The 17,057-nt window shown below is 38.6% G+C and overlaps 1 protein-coding gene across 1 annotated transcript; it reads right to left on the bottom strand.

The window, feature by feature from the left end:
- Positions 1-1,586: 1,586 nt before the first annotated feature.
- LOC119428699 (carboxypeptidase O-like) lies at positions 1,587-8,422 on the bottom strand. Its single transcript, XM_037696372.1, has 9 exons — positions 8,355-8,422; positions 7,331-7,370; positions 5,612-5,713; positions 5,413-5,517; positions 5,183-5,299; positions 4,876-4,966; positions 4,186-4,388; positions 2,007-2,091; positions 1,587-1,907 (listed from the first exon to the last, which is right to left on the bottom strand). Exons 1-9 carry the CDS (start codon positions 8,420-8,422, stop codon positions 1,648-1,650), a joined length of 1,071 nt encoding a protein of 356 aa, XP_037552300.1. The 3' UTR covers positions 1,587-1,647.
- Positions 8,423-17,057: the final 8,635 nt, after the last annotated feature.

Raw genomic sequence — 17,057 nt, 5'->3', positions numbered from 1 at the left:
TTGACATTTGCTCCAGTAGTTCTGGAGCGAGACGAAGGTGGCTTGGTATGGCAAGCCAAGCGTCTCATCAATTGCCACTTTTACCGATTAATGCTTGCCATATTACTCGAGGGCCCTCTAGTGGCCGAAAATGGTAGTGTTCAATATTTTCCATGTCGGAACGAATGAAAGTCATTGGGTTAGAAATATGGGGAAAAAACGTATATTAGTTGCTTCGCTGTTTAAGTCGCAGGCATGCTAATTTATGCTAAAACTACAACTTGTACAGCAAAATTTATGGTAATCCTAATAATGAAAATCTCACTCGAGTTTTTTTGTTCATTACGTCAGTCCATGTTTTCTGATGTTGAGTAAGTGGGTGAAAGCTGTGAGCTCAAATGCAATGTCAACCGCCAAATATGGCCCTTGTTAACATCGTATCTGACCCCCAAGATGATATTTTAACAGTAAAATTTTTTTTTTGCTTCTCGTTTGAATGACCATATTTTAGTGCACACTTCTCATGGTAGTTGAACAAATTTGAAGCTTTGAGATTAATTTGAATTTATCACAAATCTTTGATTTTGATGCGTCTACAGTCGTCCCTCGCCATGTTGCGGTTCACCAATATAAATACGGCGCCACTACTTTGTGGATTTTCACCTACCGTGGGGGTTTCTGGATATCACCCCTGCGATAGGTGAGGGATCACTGCAATGAATGATCAAACTCTTGTTGAATCTAACCAAGAAAAGATGGCACGTATCTTAAAGTACTGACTGAAATAGGCTGTTGGTTTGACAAAACTTTTTAATTTTGGCTCCCTTTTGTAACTGCATTCGACATCCCTGCCTTCCCGTATTTGTTTAGGATCAACACTCTCAGATGAACAACCCAACAATCCTTATATGATCATAATAATATGAAAGCAGATACATTTCTGAACATTTTATCTGTAAGCGTTTGAATTAAGTATTTCACGATTTTACTAACTCATCATTTTGCCATAGTGCATTGGGGGCTGTGATGGGTAGAGGCAGGGCAGCCGACTCAGGACCTGAAAGTCCCAGGTTCAGTCCCCAATCGTTGCACATCTCGAGAGGTCTCGGAGCAGGACACCCCATCCCCGGGCGCCCTCAGTAGCTGCCCACTGCTCCACCTAGGGGTGGATGGGTTAAATGCAGAGTCAATTTCGCCATCGTGTGGGAACATACAATGATGACAACACAAAACTGTGTTGTAATGGGGGGCTGGTGTAGATAAACCCAGTTGTGCAGGCAGGTCTTATATACGGTGACTAACGAGACAAAACACCTGTGAGGACACACAGCTGAAACACATCAGGGGAAATGATAAACTAGGAAACCAGGGAGTGCAGGAATAGAGACACAACACCAGATGGAGGCATACACTAAGAAAACACAAACCCTGTAGAAAACAGAAATTAAGGATCAGAAGAACACAGGACATTAACACAACAAAAGATGGGGTTAGAAACCAAGATACAAACAACAATCCCTACATTTATGTCAACCAAGAAACGACGTTTTAGCAAATATTTTATCTCAAAAAAGCTTATTTCTACCCTGAATTTGGTTTAAAGTTTAAAATAAATACACATCATTTATAGCAAGAGCTGTGTGGGCAGAGTAGCTGTTTTTGTCACATCTAGGCGAGTCTGGTGACCCCCACAGCTAACAGCAGGGTCCAAAGGGTTGCCGCAGTGGTCACTACGGCCCCGCTAAAGGTCTTGTCGTGGGCGTAGGTGATGATGTGCAGAGCCCCGCTGTAGGCCTCCTCACAGGCTGGCTGGATCTGATCCTCAGGAAGCTGGAAGCCAAACGTCCCTTCATCTCTTAGCTCAAAAGTGTAGGTGAAAGGGATCCCCTGCAGTCGGGCCCAGTCTCTAGATGAACCGGAGTTGGGGTCTGAAGAGGTATATTGGTTTGTTAGAGACATTTAAACATAAGTCACTGAGGAACAAAGAAACAGTTATCCGTCGTCTACCCAGGGTTGTTGACACATACATAATACATCTGGAGAGGTTCCCACTGTGTAGTTTTTTCCGTGGACCTTCAAAATGGCTTCAGCTGCTCCCAGTCCCACCTTCATCTAAGGAACCACACAACTTGCATCATATAATCACCAAAATGTCAGAAAATCTTTCTTTTTTTCTTAGCAAGATAAACCTCATGTAGAAAATATGTTTTCAAGGGCCATTTTAGACCGGTTCTTGAAAAATACCAGCACAAAATCTGAACGCTTGGTTTGAAATGGGTCGTACATTCACTGGGGATACACTAAACCACTTGCTTAAGTTCCTCCCTTCTCATCAGATCTAATGTGAATTTTTATTTTAATCTCTAATGACACTATAAGCAATTGCAATCAAACACTAATATGCTTATTCACGTATTTGTACGTTTCCTAAACCCCTGCAACCAGAAAAGTAAGAAGTGGGTAAAGACAATGGATGGTTTACAGTATTCTGGTTGATTTGGCAGCTCTAATGCAGTTTTTCAAGTGTTTTTTTTTTTTTTTGAATTAATTACCACCTCAGAAAATATTGAACATATTAAGTAGTACAGGTACATTTTTTTTTTTTTTTTTTTTAGAATGTCATGTAAAATTTCAGTATTTTTGTTGCTCACTTCAGAAAGTGAAACTCATTATATAGATTTATTACACAAAGTTAAATATTTCAAGCCTTTACTTCTTGTAAATTTGATGATTATGGCTTACAGATAATAAAACACTAAATTCAGTGTCTCAGAAGATTTGAATATTGTGATAAAGTTCCATATTGGAAATGCGCAGACGAATCCTAGACATGGGCTACAAATGTCACATTCTTCAAGTCAAGCTACTCCAAATGACCAAACCCAATTAGCTAAGACATTCCTGTCCAAGATGACACATGGTTGGGTCCATGGATCTGTAGGTCCATGGACCAGTGGACCCAGCCATTGGTCCATAGGTCATAGATCATCCAGGCTAATGGCCCCAAGCCCTTTGTCGTTGACCCAGAGCCAGTTGCAGCACACCACCACAGAGGAAATGTGCCCAGCAGGAACCAGCTAGCTTTGGGAATACGTCCTGCAAAGGGATCCTCCCGTAACCGTTCCTAGCATGTTTATTTTGAAAAATTACCACTTTTCTTTGTTCCTTTTTCCTACATTTGACTTAGTCACAGCTTTTACTCTTGTAATAGTGAACCAACAATCTATTGTAGTTTGTAACTTATGACCCAAGCAAAAAAGGGTACCGTTTTTGTAACAAGGGTACTAGAACAAAAATGGTTAAATCATCTGGACCTCCTTCTTTAAGAGAAGAAACGTTTCGTCCCACATCCAGAGGACTTTGTCAGTCTGCGGCCTGCCAACCAGATCTGTCCCATAGGTAGCCCTCATTGCTGTGTTTCAAGCCAACCTCCTGTTGGAATCTCAAGGGTACTACCTTGTTGTACTACCCAAGCAAAAAAGGGTAGTAAATAAACTTTGCTGGGGAACTTTTGTTTCCCCACAATTCCATGGGGACGTTGTCTTGTACAACCCAGCCAGTGACCCCAAATAAAAGTTGGAAACCACTGGGCTAAGGAGCACAAATTGGGGATATTTGTCTTGGACTATCTTGAGTGAGGTGTCTGGTGGTTATGGTAACAAACCAAGGATCCACTTCAAACTCTTTCATTCATTGGATCAATCCAGGGAAAACCACTGAGGCAAGACAAACATGTAAAATTGGTTGAAAAGTTTGGTTTAAGCCGATATATTTACTATCTAAGGTCAGCTTCTGTCTAGTAAGGTATATCTAAGTTCAGAGAAATAGATGAACACGTGTAACCCGGTTTTGCATACAGTAATTCTCTGGAAGTGGGCTCCAGTGAGCCATTTATTACCTGTGTGAGCCTTGACTAGAACAGACAGGTTTGTTTGGTCTTATCAGTGTTTTACAGCCTAGTCCTGTTCTGCTCTGCCACATCATGACAGATGAGCGCTATGGTGACACGAGGTTTGTTTGCTCTGTATAAATTCATAATGACTTCAGTTATGCACCGATATCTGATCTGTGTACTCAGGACTCAGGTTCTGAAAGCAACATTAGGGTGGAAAATATGAAAAGAATTCTCTTGTCATGAAGGAAGACCTACTAAAGACTACCAATCAACCATGAACTTTTGAGAAAATGTGACGTCTTTAGAAGTACCAGCTCCTTGTAGTTGGTTGCGGTGTAGTTCGGGTGTCCGAAGGGAAGCAGGAGCAGCTGGCCATAGGAGTGGATGGTGAGGAAACACAGGAAGTCCTCCTTTCGGCTTTTTACAAAGTCGGTTAAAGCTTGCGCCTCGGGTTCAGATGTGGCGTGGGTTCCACAAAAGATTGCTGAGCTGCAGTTGAACGATACTCCCACCGCTGTAAACACAGTAAAAATAAATAAATAAAACACTGAATCATGAGCAGTATTGTTACCCTTCTTTCAATAATCTTGGGCCAAAAGAACTAAACCAAGAAGACGATGGCTTTAAGTAGCCTTTCACTGGCTTGCCATTGTTGGGGCAAGTTGGAGACTTTGAATGGTTTTAATCATGTTGGTTCAAACTCCCAACAAAATATGGCCCAAATTTTGCTGAGTTCACATACATATCCCAAAATAATACAGCTCTAGCACTAGAACTAAACTGAGGGGCCTGAACATCCCCGATGACTCTGTGACTACTTTGACCAAAATTTTGTCACACAGATTTGTTGCAAATTATTCAAAATTCTTGCAACACCAGAGCAAAGTCCTGCAACTTGCAAGGGGAAAATTGAGAACCCTTGCAAATGTGTAGAGACATTTTAGAAAATCTTGCAAACGCCATTCGCAATTTGTTATGGCCCAGTAGGTTTCAGCACTCACTGCCCCAGTTGGAATCAAAGTTGCGGTTGAGATCAGTGCCGTAACAGCTGGCCGAAGGTCCTGGTGACCTATTCTTCCTCCACAGTCGAGTCTGAAAGGACCGGAATGTTCAGTCAGTTTGTATAAATCCATCAAATACCCACTTGACTATAAAATGGGTCTTTTAATTGTTGCCGTCTCATGATCACATTGTCAGAGAAAGATTTAAATGAAACAACTTTTAACACAATTATCATTTCCCTAATAACCAATCCTGTCATCTGAACTTTGAGAGCAACTCAACAAAAATCCATCAAACACGACTGACTGTGTTGTCCTTCCAGGAGTACATGTAGCCGTCTACGTTGAGCACCGGTGTCACGTAAAAGTCCATGTTCTTCATCATCTCTTTCATCTTTGTGTCTGTTTTGTAAGTTTCCAGAATCTGATTCAAAAGAGCCAACATGATTACGGTTAGACGTTCCCCTTCCGAGACTGAAAAACCATTAACGGTCTGGTTGTAGTCATATTTTGAATGAGTGGTTTCTGGTTTCCTACCTGTTTGACAAAGTACTGACAGAACGCTGGAGCGATCCATTCCCTGGCATGAATACCACAGTCCATCCAGATAGCCTTCTTTTTGGCATCCGTATTGAGACCGATCTGGAAAGCCAGTTCAGAAGCACCTGAATATTGGCAAACACTGGTCTGTTTAAACTATATACATTTTTTTTACATGATATAAATTTGATTTCACCTTCAACAACGTAATGGTTCTCTTTTCATAAGTCTTTCCGTATTCCACTAGGGTCACAAGATCAGGGTGATCCTTCTCCGTCTGAGTCATCCAAGTACTGATCTGTAAGAGGAACCCAATTCAAGATGGTTGCCAATGATGTTAGCAAACACAAACAAATGCTGTGACTCTCACTTTTACAGTTATTGAGCAAAGATTTGGTGTAGTAGTAGCTGCAAATCCTCCCCACCACTTAACCTCCTAAGACCCGAACTCTTGCATGATACGCATCATTAATTCCTATAATGTCCACATATGTGGATGCCAGGTCCTAGGAGGTCCTGGTATCGAGTGCCAACAAGATTTGTACAAGATTAGTTTAAACTTTGCTGTTAAATGTTGCAAGTCAATTCGGTCTGTTAGAAAAATATCTAATGAACCACTTAATGGATTTTAATGAAACCCTCATAAAGTAATCCTTGAATAAACAACTGATTCACTGTGGAAGATAAAGCTAAAATGTGGTGCGGTAGTAGCTGAGAGTAGAGCTGTCATTTCTAACACAGGCCCGAAGTCTGGCCCGACCAGGCCCAAATTCAGGTCAGGCCAGGCCATGATAATATGCTGGATGGGCAGGCTGGGTCGGTGTTGGGCTTTTGATTGCATCAGTGGATCATTCGCGATCCAATTATCTGGCAACATGGCTTGCCATACAATCCAATGTACGGTGATATGGCTTCCTATACAATCTAATTATATGGCAACATGGTAAAATGGTAAACAGACTGCACTTATATAGCGCTTTTCTATCTGCTCAAGATGCTCAAAGCTCTTTACATCGCAATCTGAGTTCTCATTTACCCATTCATACAGCACTGTACTATATCTATACAAAGAATAATTGGTGCTTTATCACATTCATACACACATGGGAAGCATTTAGGGGTTTTCATTGTCTTGCCCAGGGACACTTCAGCACGCGACTGCTGATGGAATCGAACCCCCAACTCTTGTATTGGAGGACAACTGCTCTAACCACTCAGCCACAGCCGCCCCTTGCCATACGATCACTAGCCACACGCAGCCATTTCACCGCAATCTGACTGGCCTTGAAAAAGGTAAACTAAAGTTCAGTTAAGCTTCAGATGGGACTACCGGTAGGCTACTGCCAGGAAGTGATCTATTGCCCAAATGGACGTTCATTCAGCCGCTGCACTCAGCGGACGCGCGCGGCCGATGACCCAAACAGGTGAGATCCCCAAGCAGACATGTCAGAGCAGGGTCCGTGTCTGAATAATGCAGAATGCGCTCTTTGACAGCCGTGAAAGGACAAACACCCCCATCAGTTCCGATCTTCTGCCCCTTTTGATCAGCCGCGCGTCCGCCGACCGTTAATAACTATAAGCAGTCAAAGCTTAATTAAAAATGTCCGGGGGGGGGGGGGGGGTGTTGGACCTGTAATTACTGTTAATTCGTCAGGTTGGGTGGGGTTCGGAACTGATGGTTATGGACTGGGGCTGGGTCGGATCAGATTTTTTGGGCCAGAATGCAACTCTAGCTGAGAGTCATTCATAGAACATACTGTACTCCCTCCCAGCAACATATATTGTGTGAGATTGTATGACAATATTTTCAATATTTAAGTGATATGGCCTCAACGCCACCATTTCTCAACTTTTCTTTCACAATAAAATTGTACTTTTATGTATAAAAAAAAAAGGAATAGTCAGGTCTTCTCACCTCTTCCATTGGATGGTATTTGTAGTAATTATGCTCCACTCTGTTGTCAACAAAACACATATACGAAAAGGAAAGATGATGCAATTGCACTCTTGTTAGATGTAGACTAGTTCAGTAGAAAATCCCATATCAAACAATACAAGTTGGACCAAAGGGCTGTTCAATAAAAAAATACTGAGAACCATAAAACGTAATTTTCCACTAAATCAAGATTCACAGATAAGATTTAAAAAGTACAACAGAACATTTTTAAAGTGATAACTGCATTTAATACATCACATTAATCATATTAAGACATAAAGTGCATTTAGGTGCTTCAGTTTTTTTGTTTAAAAATATTTTTTACAATTAACAAAATGTTTGGGAGGGAAAAAAAACCTTTAGAGTTACGGAAGTCTATCAGTGCCAACTAAGTAAAAAAAACTATCATTTTATGTAAAATGTTTCTTCAAACAATATTTTTTAAATGTTACAGCGTTATATTTCACTTTCCCAAAAGACTTTTAACGTTCTAACAAAATTTCTTACATATATATTATAACATAAAAGCTTTATGTTTAAACAACATTTTATTGCCTTTAAAAATATTAAACTATGTGGTGATAGTGTAATTTATCGTTTTATCACTTGCTAGGTGTGTATATCTTGACAAAGTAAAAACATTTTGGTACAGCTAAAATAAAACATTTTAAAAACATGAGGAAAAAATAGGCTCTGAACAAAATATATGGTTTTACTTTTTACAACCGAGACGATAAAACTGCTGTAAAAGTTATTTTTTTTTTTACATAGAAACAGAAGTTCTAATTTATTCATATTACCATTTGAATGTTAAAATTCAGATTTCAAAACAAAAGCACTGATATTAACCACTTTACGTTAAAACATATTTAAGACTACATCTGTAAATCAATATATATTGCTAATATGTTCTTAAATCTTTAAAGCCTTACAAATAATTTTACAGAAATTAAATTTATGTATCTAGTATGCATATTTTTCAAATAAAAAAAACAAAACTCACCTTTTTACTGTTGCTGCGCTCACTGTCGAGAGCAGCACCATGAAGCAAAACCCCCCAAAGTTCAGCATGGTTGAGTTTATTAAAACGTTTTGTTTGCTACCCTCACCTCACTAACTTTGACGCCTTTATCTTCACTGATGAGCACAAACAGCATAAATGCCATGTCTGGTTAATAATTCATCTTTTATTATTTTACAGGACTTTACAGGTCAGGTGTGCTCGCATTCAGGAGTCAGTTCTTATAAATTTAATTTCATGGCCATAAATAGCTGTGCATGTGCAAGAGACGCGTTTGAAAAAAGTTTCATCTGTGACAATATAGTCATTTTGGAATATTATCAGGTATTCATAATGAGCATAAACGTGTGAAAATATAATAATTTTTGTCATGATTTCAAAGTCTTCCTTGTGAGATGGACACAAAGTAACCGATCACGACTTAACAAGAAGCAGGTGAACATTTTAAAACAAAAGGGAAATTCGGGTAAATCGAGACCCGGTCTGTCACGGTTGGGCCTGCGGGCCTCTGGAACCTCTGGAGCCGAGGGAGCCGAGCTGCAGCTGTCGGACCTGGGGTAAGATCTGACCTGTGCAATATCACTTGTGGAGTTCCTCAAGGCTCTGTACTTGGACCAAAGTTATTTATTTTATATGTGAATGACTTAGTGAATGTATCAGGACTCCTCAAATGTGTCCTTTTTGCAGATGACACCACATTTTTTTGTTTGGGTAAAGATGTAAAACGGATGTTGGAATTGATGAAGACAGAATTTGATAAAATACAAACTTGGTTTAAACTTAATAAATTATCATTAAATTTAGATAAAACTAAATACATGATATTTAGTAACAAAAAGAGAACTGTTGATGATCCATTTAAAAATCTATTGCAGTACTATACAAAGTCAGGGAATTATTAAATGATAAAGCTCTGTACATGTTGTATAACACAATCATTGTTCCACATTTAATCTATTGCATTGATGTTTGGGGGAAAGCGTGTAAAACTTTTACAAAACCTATTTTTATTTTACAGAAAAGAGCTGTAAGAATCATCACCAGAAAGCATTACAGTCACCCATCAAGCACATTATTTTATCAACTGAAGTTATTGAAGTTGTAGTGGACTAAGCCTGAGGTCAAATCCTTGACCTAAGGACCTTGTGGGACAGAAACTGTCATTTCATTGATTTGAATCCAGAAATACAGGTTCACCCATCCTGAGACTTTCTTTCTTGAAAATTCAAGTGAAAGAACACTCTCTTCTCTATTATCATTACTGTTTTACAAATGTTTGATAATCAAAGTGTTTTAGTTCAAACATTTTAGATGTTACAGTGAACTAATCAATTTTTATTAACTGTGAAAACAGTAACAATGATTATTTTCTAATTCTCATGCAAAGTTAGAATTCATGTTAAGGTCTGTTACAGAGTAATTATGCATTTTCTGATTTTCTGTCTTTGAATGAGCAGTGTAAGTTTGATACAAGGTCGGAGTCGAAGCAGACAAGTGTTGGAACAACTGTCTTGTTTTTAAATCCTCTCAGACGTAAACAGAGAAGCTGGCACCCGTTTTCCGCCAACTCGCCCAAACATTTCTCTCGTCTGTCTGAAAACCAGTTTCAATCTGTTCCATAACATTCTTGCTGTTTTCTGACTTCTAGTAACCTTTTTACGTCACAAAACACACCCCTGTCTGGTCGACATTGACCAATAAGAAAACTCCCAAATGAACCGGAAATGGAGCCCTTTAAAATGTCGGTACTTCCTAGTTCTCTCAGATTGAGTTCTGTGAAGTGGCTGTTGGGTCGCAGTTGCCGTTGGAGTCGGGCTGGAGAGTTTGCAGCTCCAGTCGTTTGGGAGAACAGAAGTCCAGCTATGATAAGGCTCTTCCGAGTTTGGATTATAACATCTTCCACCTCTGAGTGGAACTTCTGAAGAACCCCACTCATGTGAAGTCCACCCGTTGAGGTGAACTGTTGTTGACGAAGTCCCGTCACCACTCCGGATGTATCTCTGCCATCCTACGGAGACGCTGAAAGGTAGCGTTAACTGGAGCTCCTCTTCTTCTGATTCATCGTCAGAGAGGTAAATGAGTCTAGTCCACTACCGAGCGTACCGAGGAAAGCTGGGTCGGATGGAGGGTGTCGTCCTGTCAACACTTTTCACTCATACACACCACATTCTCCCTCATCCATCTTTCACTCCCACTAAACTTCATCTTTCCATCTTTAAAAATTCTTCTATCAAGTAGAAATCATTGACAGATATTTTTAGAAATGTCTGAAGCAAAGTTCTCAATCACCGCCGTGTGATTTGATGTCTGCTGTTCTGCTGAAAAGTGAAACAATCGCCGTATTGTTTCTCACTACCTGTAAAGCTGATTAATTATGTTGTTATTTTCATATTTTGCCAAATTAATGTAAATGTTTGATGTTAAACTTTGATTCTGTAAATAAATGACCACATTCATTTTGATGGGTCAAAGATAAATAACGTCTCACGTTACATTTTATTACATTCAATGCACGCATGTTATGCAGTCCAGAAAAATGAAAGAACTCGTTTTAACAGTATGAATATATCTCAGGATATGTCATACTACAAAGTTCCATGATTTAGTAGATTTCAGTATTTTATCAGTTATGTATAGGGCTCAAAATAACACATTACCATTAAATATCCAAAGAAATATTGTTAAAAGACAAAGTTGTTATAATCTTAAGGGGATAGAGATATTTGTCAAACCAACATTCAGAACTAGTCTGAAGGGAAGGTCTACCTCAATCCAAGGAGTTGGATTGTGGAATGTTCTAGAGAGTGATGTGAAAAATGCCAAGTCAATGTGAACATTTAAGAAAAAGATCAAAGCTGAATTATTAAAAAAGTATATATGAAGTAGCTTAGTGTGTTTTTTGTATTAGAATTAGAAAAATTAGAAAGTTATTCATTTTGTTCTGTTACTTGAAAATTATTATGATTGAAATAATTGTTTGAAAAAAGGGGCAGATATAATAAGATTTTTTCTTCTTTCTGCTGCCTTTCATTTTAAATCTTTTGTATCTTTTTTTTATTTTGTTATGGAATTGTTTTGTACTTTTTTAAAAATGAATAAACTTTATACCATACCATACCATAAAATTATAGATTCTGAGCGCCACACGTTTGTGAAGGAAGAGGACTCGGGACAGTAGAGCTTGAAGATGTTTCAAGATGGTGGATATTTCTTCTGAACTTATTTCTTACTTGTTCCAGGTTCAAGAGGAGGTGTGTGTTCCAGGAATCCGAAGGAAGCAGAGCAAGAAGGATAATAAGAACGATGGTGGAGAGTGGGCAGGCAAGTAAGTAAGAATGGTTTATCTTCGGCAGTAGTCCTGAGCACTCGTGGAACGTTTGTGATCGGAGGAGATGCACAGTTCTAGTGAGGACTGTGAGGAAGCAGCTGCACTGACGAGTTTGCAGTAACGTTAACGGTCAGGCAACAGCCGTAATTAGTAACTGTAAACAGGTCAATGCATGCAGGCTGAAGAACCGGCAGCTCTGAGTCTAAACACAATTTAATCAGAATTTGTTATCATTGTACCGGGATACAGTGAAATTATGTGTGTGCAGTTGTCCGAAAAATGGGCGGAGTGCACGTTGTTGCTTCTACAAGAGCGCGGCCTCTTATTCTTTATCAGAATACTTTTTTAGATAGAAAAAGGTGAAAGGCCATGAGGATGGATAGTGGTATTACAAAAAATATCTCTTCGAGACATCAAAAAAACTACCAGCAAGCACTTTTACAAACACGATTACATATGCATTGGACGTCAAGACGTTGAGATTTGTCCATGAAGCACTTCCAGATAGGCCATAGTCCTGATGATGATGTTGTTTACCCGGCAGTTCTGATAAGCCTGCACAGAAGTTCTTGGGTGGAAGAGGGGTTGCGATAGATGAAGCTTTTCCTTAGTTTACCTATGTCCCAGGAGAAATTTGATAGTCGGCTCGTATCCGAGACTAAACGGGGGAATAAGATTCAGATAAGCCACAAATGTTGATTTTCTTCAGACAGACGGTTTTTTTTTTCGTATCAGCCTTGAGTCCTGCTGGAACTTTCCCGATCCAAAATGGCCAAATTTATGGGCATTCTACTCTACTGATCCATATTATAAGCCTTCTTCAAGGTCGATCCCAACATGCTGGCAAGTCCCAGAAGCCGCAGGTGGCCTGCGATTCTCACAAATTCCTTTCGTCTTACTGTTTAGCTCATAAATCAGCTGATTTTGAGTACTCATAGCACAAACCAAACCTTCACACAGACTCGGAAGCTTTGCTATGGCTGAAACTGCTGCCGATGTCTTCTTCAAAAGTTGATGAAACAGAGCCCCACCCATGCTAAAGAGCAGAACCCCTGATATCATAAATCCAAATATATAAACGTCTTCAGCGTCCTCTTGAGACAGGACTGAGAGACGAATCTCTGATGTACCCCACAGCGTGCGTCTCAGCCAGACAAGAGGGCTCTCCAGGACTCCGTTGTTTTGTTGAAAAGATTTTGTCGATTACGTTGAAAGTCCAGCTCACCAGATCCATAATAGTATTTTTTCATTCAGGAGATGTGTATCAGGAGCTTCAAACACACAGAGAGCAAAAACAGGAGGGAGAGGAGAACAGGGGGAGGGAGAGCAGAGGCGTCCGTCTTGAGCGAGAGCCAGAGGAGATTGACTCCTGTTGGCTCGACCGAAAACATGGTATCAATGGCGGATGGACCGGACTTGCCGCAGCTAGGTGGTCAACCCGTTAAGTAAAAACAAAAAACATACGATGATTGGCCTTGTACATGAGAAGAAGTAAAAATACAATAAAAAGGACTTGATTAAAAATAAATAAATAAAAAAAATAACACCCTCCACTTTCGACACTGACCCAACTTATGCAAGCACCAAGTCTCGAGTGTCCAGAGGGCTACAACTACAAAAATGGGTATTTAGTGGATTTTTTAAATTTTTTACAAACTAAGTTTAAAATTAAGTATTTTAGTCCAAGTTAGCTTTAAGACTCGTTATTTTATTGTAGAAATATTATAAAAAATGTATTTTTAAGCAGTTATGTAAGGTAGTTGATTATTTTTCCCAAGTAACACCGTCATAAATTTAAAGGACAAATTGAGGGTTCAAAACTACCGGTAAGTCTTGTAATGACATTCAGTGCAAAATATTCCTAAAAAAGCAGTGAGGGAAAAAAAAGGCTATAAACTTTGACAAACCTTTTTCATTTTACATAAAATTATTACTTTAGTATGGATAAACTAGATGGATTTATTTATTCTCTTATCTTAATGGGTGATTTGTATGTGCCACCATTTTTCTGACGTTTTGATCAAAATGACTCCGTGGCTCATTTTGACCCAAGGGCATCTGGAGGGTTGAAACACATGGATGAATAACTTACAAATATTTCTTATATGAAATGTATTTTCATATATTTTGTTTAACCTTTATTTAACCAGGAAGTTCCTTGGCATTACTGTCTTTTTGTCCTTTTTTGTGCACGTCTTTGTTTCCATGATGATGCAGGAGTCTATTGTCACCAAAGATTCAATCAAATTCAAACTATTCTCCATAATACCACAATAAAGATATATTTTTAATTATTATCATCCAAAAATAAGCAACCACAATCTTAAACTTTATAGCTGGGGTTGACAAGTTGTAATTTGTGTAGTTTTGTGTATATAACAAACTGAGACCAGTTTCCCACAAAATGACCATCACTGGTCACTAGATGGCAAAGCTGTGCCACTGTTCTCTACAAGAGTTGGTACTGGAGCTATGAATAATGCTCATTATATTTAATATACACTCATATAAACAGGTAGTGTCAATCGAAAACGATACAGAATCACTTTTTTATCTGTCCAGAGATCCTAACCACTATCCAGTCAATTAAAAAACACAGCTCATTGTGCTGTGAACTCCTTATTTATTTAACTAAACATTTGTTCACATCTGTTGAATAGTAAAGACATCATTTTAAGGGATTGTTTTCTCAAGGTACACAAAGTGGAAATCCCATAAGAGAATTTTTTTTTTCTTTGGTTTGAGCAGATCTAGAGCGTATTTAGGCTTGTTTTGCAGGTTGGACTCATACTGGGTTGAGTTCCCTGGTCTGAGGCCAAAAGACTTCCAGCTGTTCAGAAACAAATCTTCCAGTTACACTGACTGCTTCTTAAAAAGGAGAACAAATATATACCTGTTACAACTCAACCTTAGTCTCAAACAATGAATGTATTATCAGAGGTCTGTACAGTAGGTTCAACATGTCCTGGATATTGCTTTAACCAATCCTTACAATGTAGAAACCACTTGGTGATCCAATGAAAGCTAACTTGGAAAGCCAACCCAGGTTTTCTGACTCTGAATATGTGGTGGTTCATGAAGAACAGATGAAAACTTTATGCTCAGACATCCTTATTGTGATCTGTGGTGAGAACAGGGAACAGGTGGAAGAGAGCTCGGAGAGGTGGAGGTATGCGCTTGAAAGAAAGGGAATGAAAGTCAGCCGTAACAAGACAGATTACATGTGTGTGAATGAGAGGGATGAGAAGGTAGAAATACAGCTGGCACGAGAAAGAAAGAGGAGACACGTGGAAGCAGCTGGAGAGGACATGGAGGCAGTTGGGTTGAGGACAGAGACGGAGGAGGATGACTCGCTGTGGCGACCCCTGAAGTGGGAACAACCAACAGAAGGAGTAGAAGAAATACCAAGGAAATATTTACTTCCTTCAACCCCAATTTAATTTAATTTAATTTTAACAAAGAAAAAGAAACTTGAAAAAAAATCATCTTGTTTAGTTTTATAGTTTTAGTTTAGTTTTTTTATATGTAAAAAACAAACAAACGGCATGAAGCATAATGCCAAAACTTTTTGTTTCACATATTCAAGGGAGTGGGTAGAAGTATACATTTATCAAAATTCCCACTCCTTAACCACTGACATAATCTTACATTTATTACATGTATAATCCATACATACAGTATAACAACTAACCCATATTGAACCCATCAATATAGTATCTATTTAAGTTAACTATAGTAGATGAACATTAGTGCTTTCTACATATCCCGCCTTATGGATTATTCTTATTGCTCTTTTTTGTAGTATTGTTAATACCTGTAGTGTAGTTTTGTAATTATTGCCCCAGATTTCTGCACATTAACTTAAATAAGGTAAGATTAGTGAACAGTAGAGTACATGTAATGCTTTTTAAGAGGGCGATATTTCTTGAGATTTTAAACATATTTGATGTGTGGTTTCCAGTTGAGTTTATCATTAATAATGACACAAAAATAAATTTGTTTTCATGAACTCTTTCAATATTCAGCCCATCTATTTGTATTTGAATTTCTGTATGCGATTGACAGTGCCCAAATAACATTATTTTTGTTTTGTTTAGGTTCAAGGACAGCTTATTTTCATTTAAGTTTGTTCAATTCATCAGTTACATCCTTTAACAGTTGTTTATGTCATCTCCAACACACAAAACAAGTTTGTATCATCAGCAAATAGCACACTTTTCATTATTTCAGGTACAATACAGAAATCATTTACATAAATTATAAACAGTTTGGGACCGAGGACTGACCCCTGAGGAACCCCACGAACAATGTCCAAACATCCAGAACAAATATGTTCCAACTTCACATACTGATGTCTGCCTTTCAAATAGCTTTGAACCCTAGTGCTACTCCCTTTATCCCATAGCGTTCAAGTTTTTAAAGTAATAAATCATGACTGTGTCAAATGCCTTCTTGATGTCCAAAAACACTCGAGCAGCAATTTTCTTATTATCCATCGCAGTAGTTATCTCCTTGCTTCGTTGATCTTCCTGATCTGAAGGCGTACTGACTTTCACTGATTAATTTATGTTTATCTATGGATGTTTCCAGTCTGTTATTAAATACTTTTTCTAATATTTTAGAGAAACAGAGAGACAGGTCGATAGATGGTGAACAGATGTTCATTCCCATTTTTATATAATGGCAATATTTTAGCTATTTTCATTTTACTTGGGAATGAACCAGTTTGAAATGACAAGTTACTAATGTGTGTAAATGGTTTAGAAATCCCCTCAGTGACATGCTTTACCAGTTTCGTATCAATCCCATGTAAGTCAATAGATTTATTATTACATGTATTTACAATGTCCACCATTTCTTTTTTAGCCACAGCACTGAGGAACATTGAGTTGGGGTTCTTTATTATTTTATTTAAATTTGGGTCAGTATGTGGCAGCTCAGGGATCATTTTAGATAAATCAGGTCCAATATTTACAAAAAAAATGGTTAAAACTGTTGGCTATCTTGTGTTTTCGGCTTCACAAGGAAATGGTTTTTGCAAGGATATCTCTTGTCAAGATGTTTCTCAGTGAAGGTTGAGTGGAATCAATGAAACTTAAGCAAAAAACGAGTAATCCTTGTCCACACATCTTGGTCAAAAATCTGTGTGAAATAATACCTAAACAATAATTAATGCTCAATGGCAGCTCTCAGATGGACTTCTGACTTGGTTCCATTGCAAAGTGCTGCCTTGTCATCATGGTATGTTCCCATTGAATGGCAAAATTGGTTCTCTGCTTTTAAACCATCACACCTGGGATACACTCAGGTGGAGCAGTGAGCAGCTATGTAGGCACCCAGGGAGCAATTGGGGATTA

The sequence above is a fragment of the Nematolebias whitei genome, chromosome 23 (genome assembly GCF_014905685.2).
Source record: "Nematolebias whitei isolate Nwh7 chromosome 23, NemWhi1, whole genome shotgun sequence".
Classification (NCBI taxonomy): domain Eukaryota; kingdom Metazoa; phylum Chordata; class Actinopteri; order Cyprinodontiformes; family Rivulidae; genus Nematolebias; species Nematolebias whitei.
This window is presented reverse-complemented; position numbering and strand designations above follow the sequence as displayed.

Excerpts from the sequence above, each read along its gene's own strand:
- LOC119428699 (XM_037696372.1), bottom strand. The coding sequence starts at position 8,422 with ATGCTGAACTTTGGGGGGTTTTGCTTCATGGTGCTGCTCTCGACAGTG. Across the intron at positions 5,714-7,330 it reads AATACCATCCAATGGAAGAG|ATCAGTACTTGGATGACTCA; the intron begins GTGAGAAGACCT and ends TTCCTCTTACAG. Across the intron at positions 2,092-4,185 it reads CAACCAACTACAAGGAGCTG|ATGAAGGTGGGACTGGGAGC; the intron begins GTACTTCTAAAG and ends GTGGTTCCTTAG.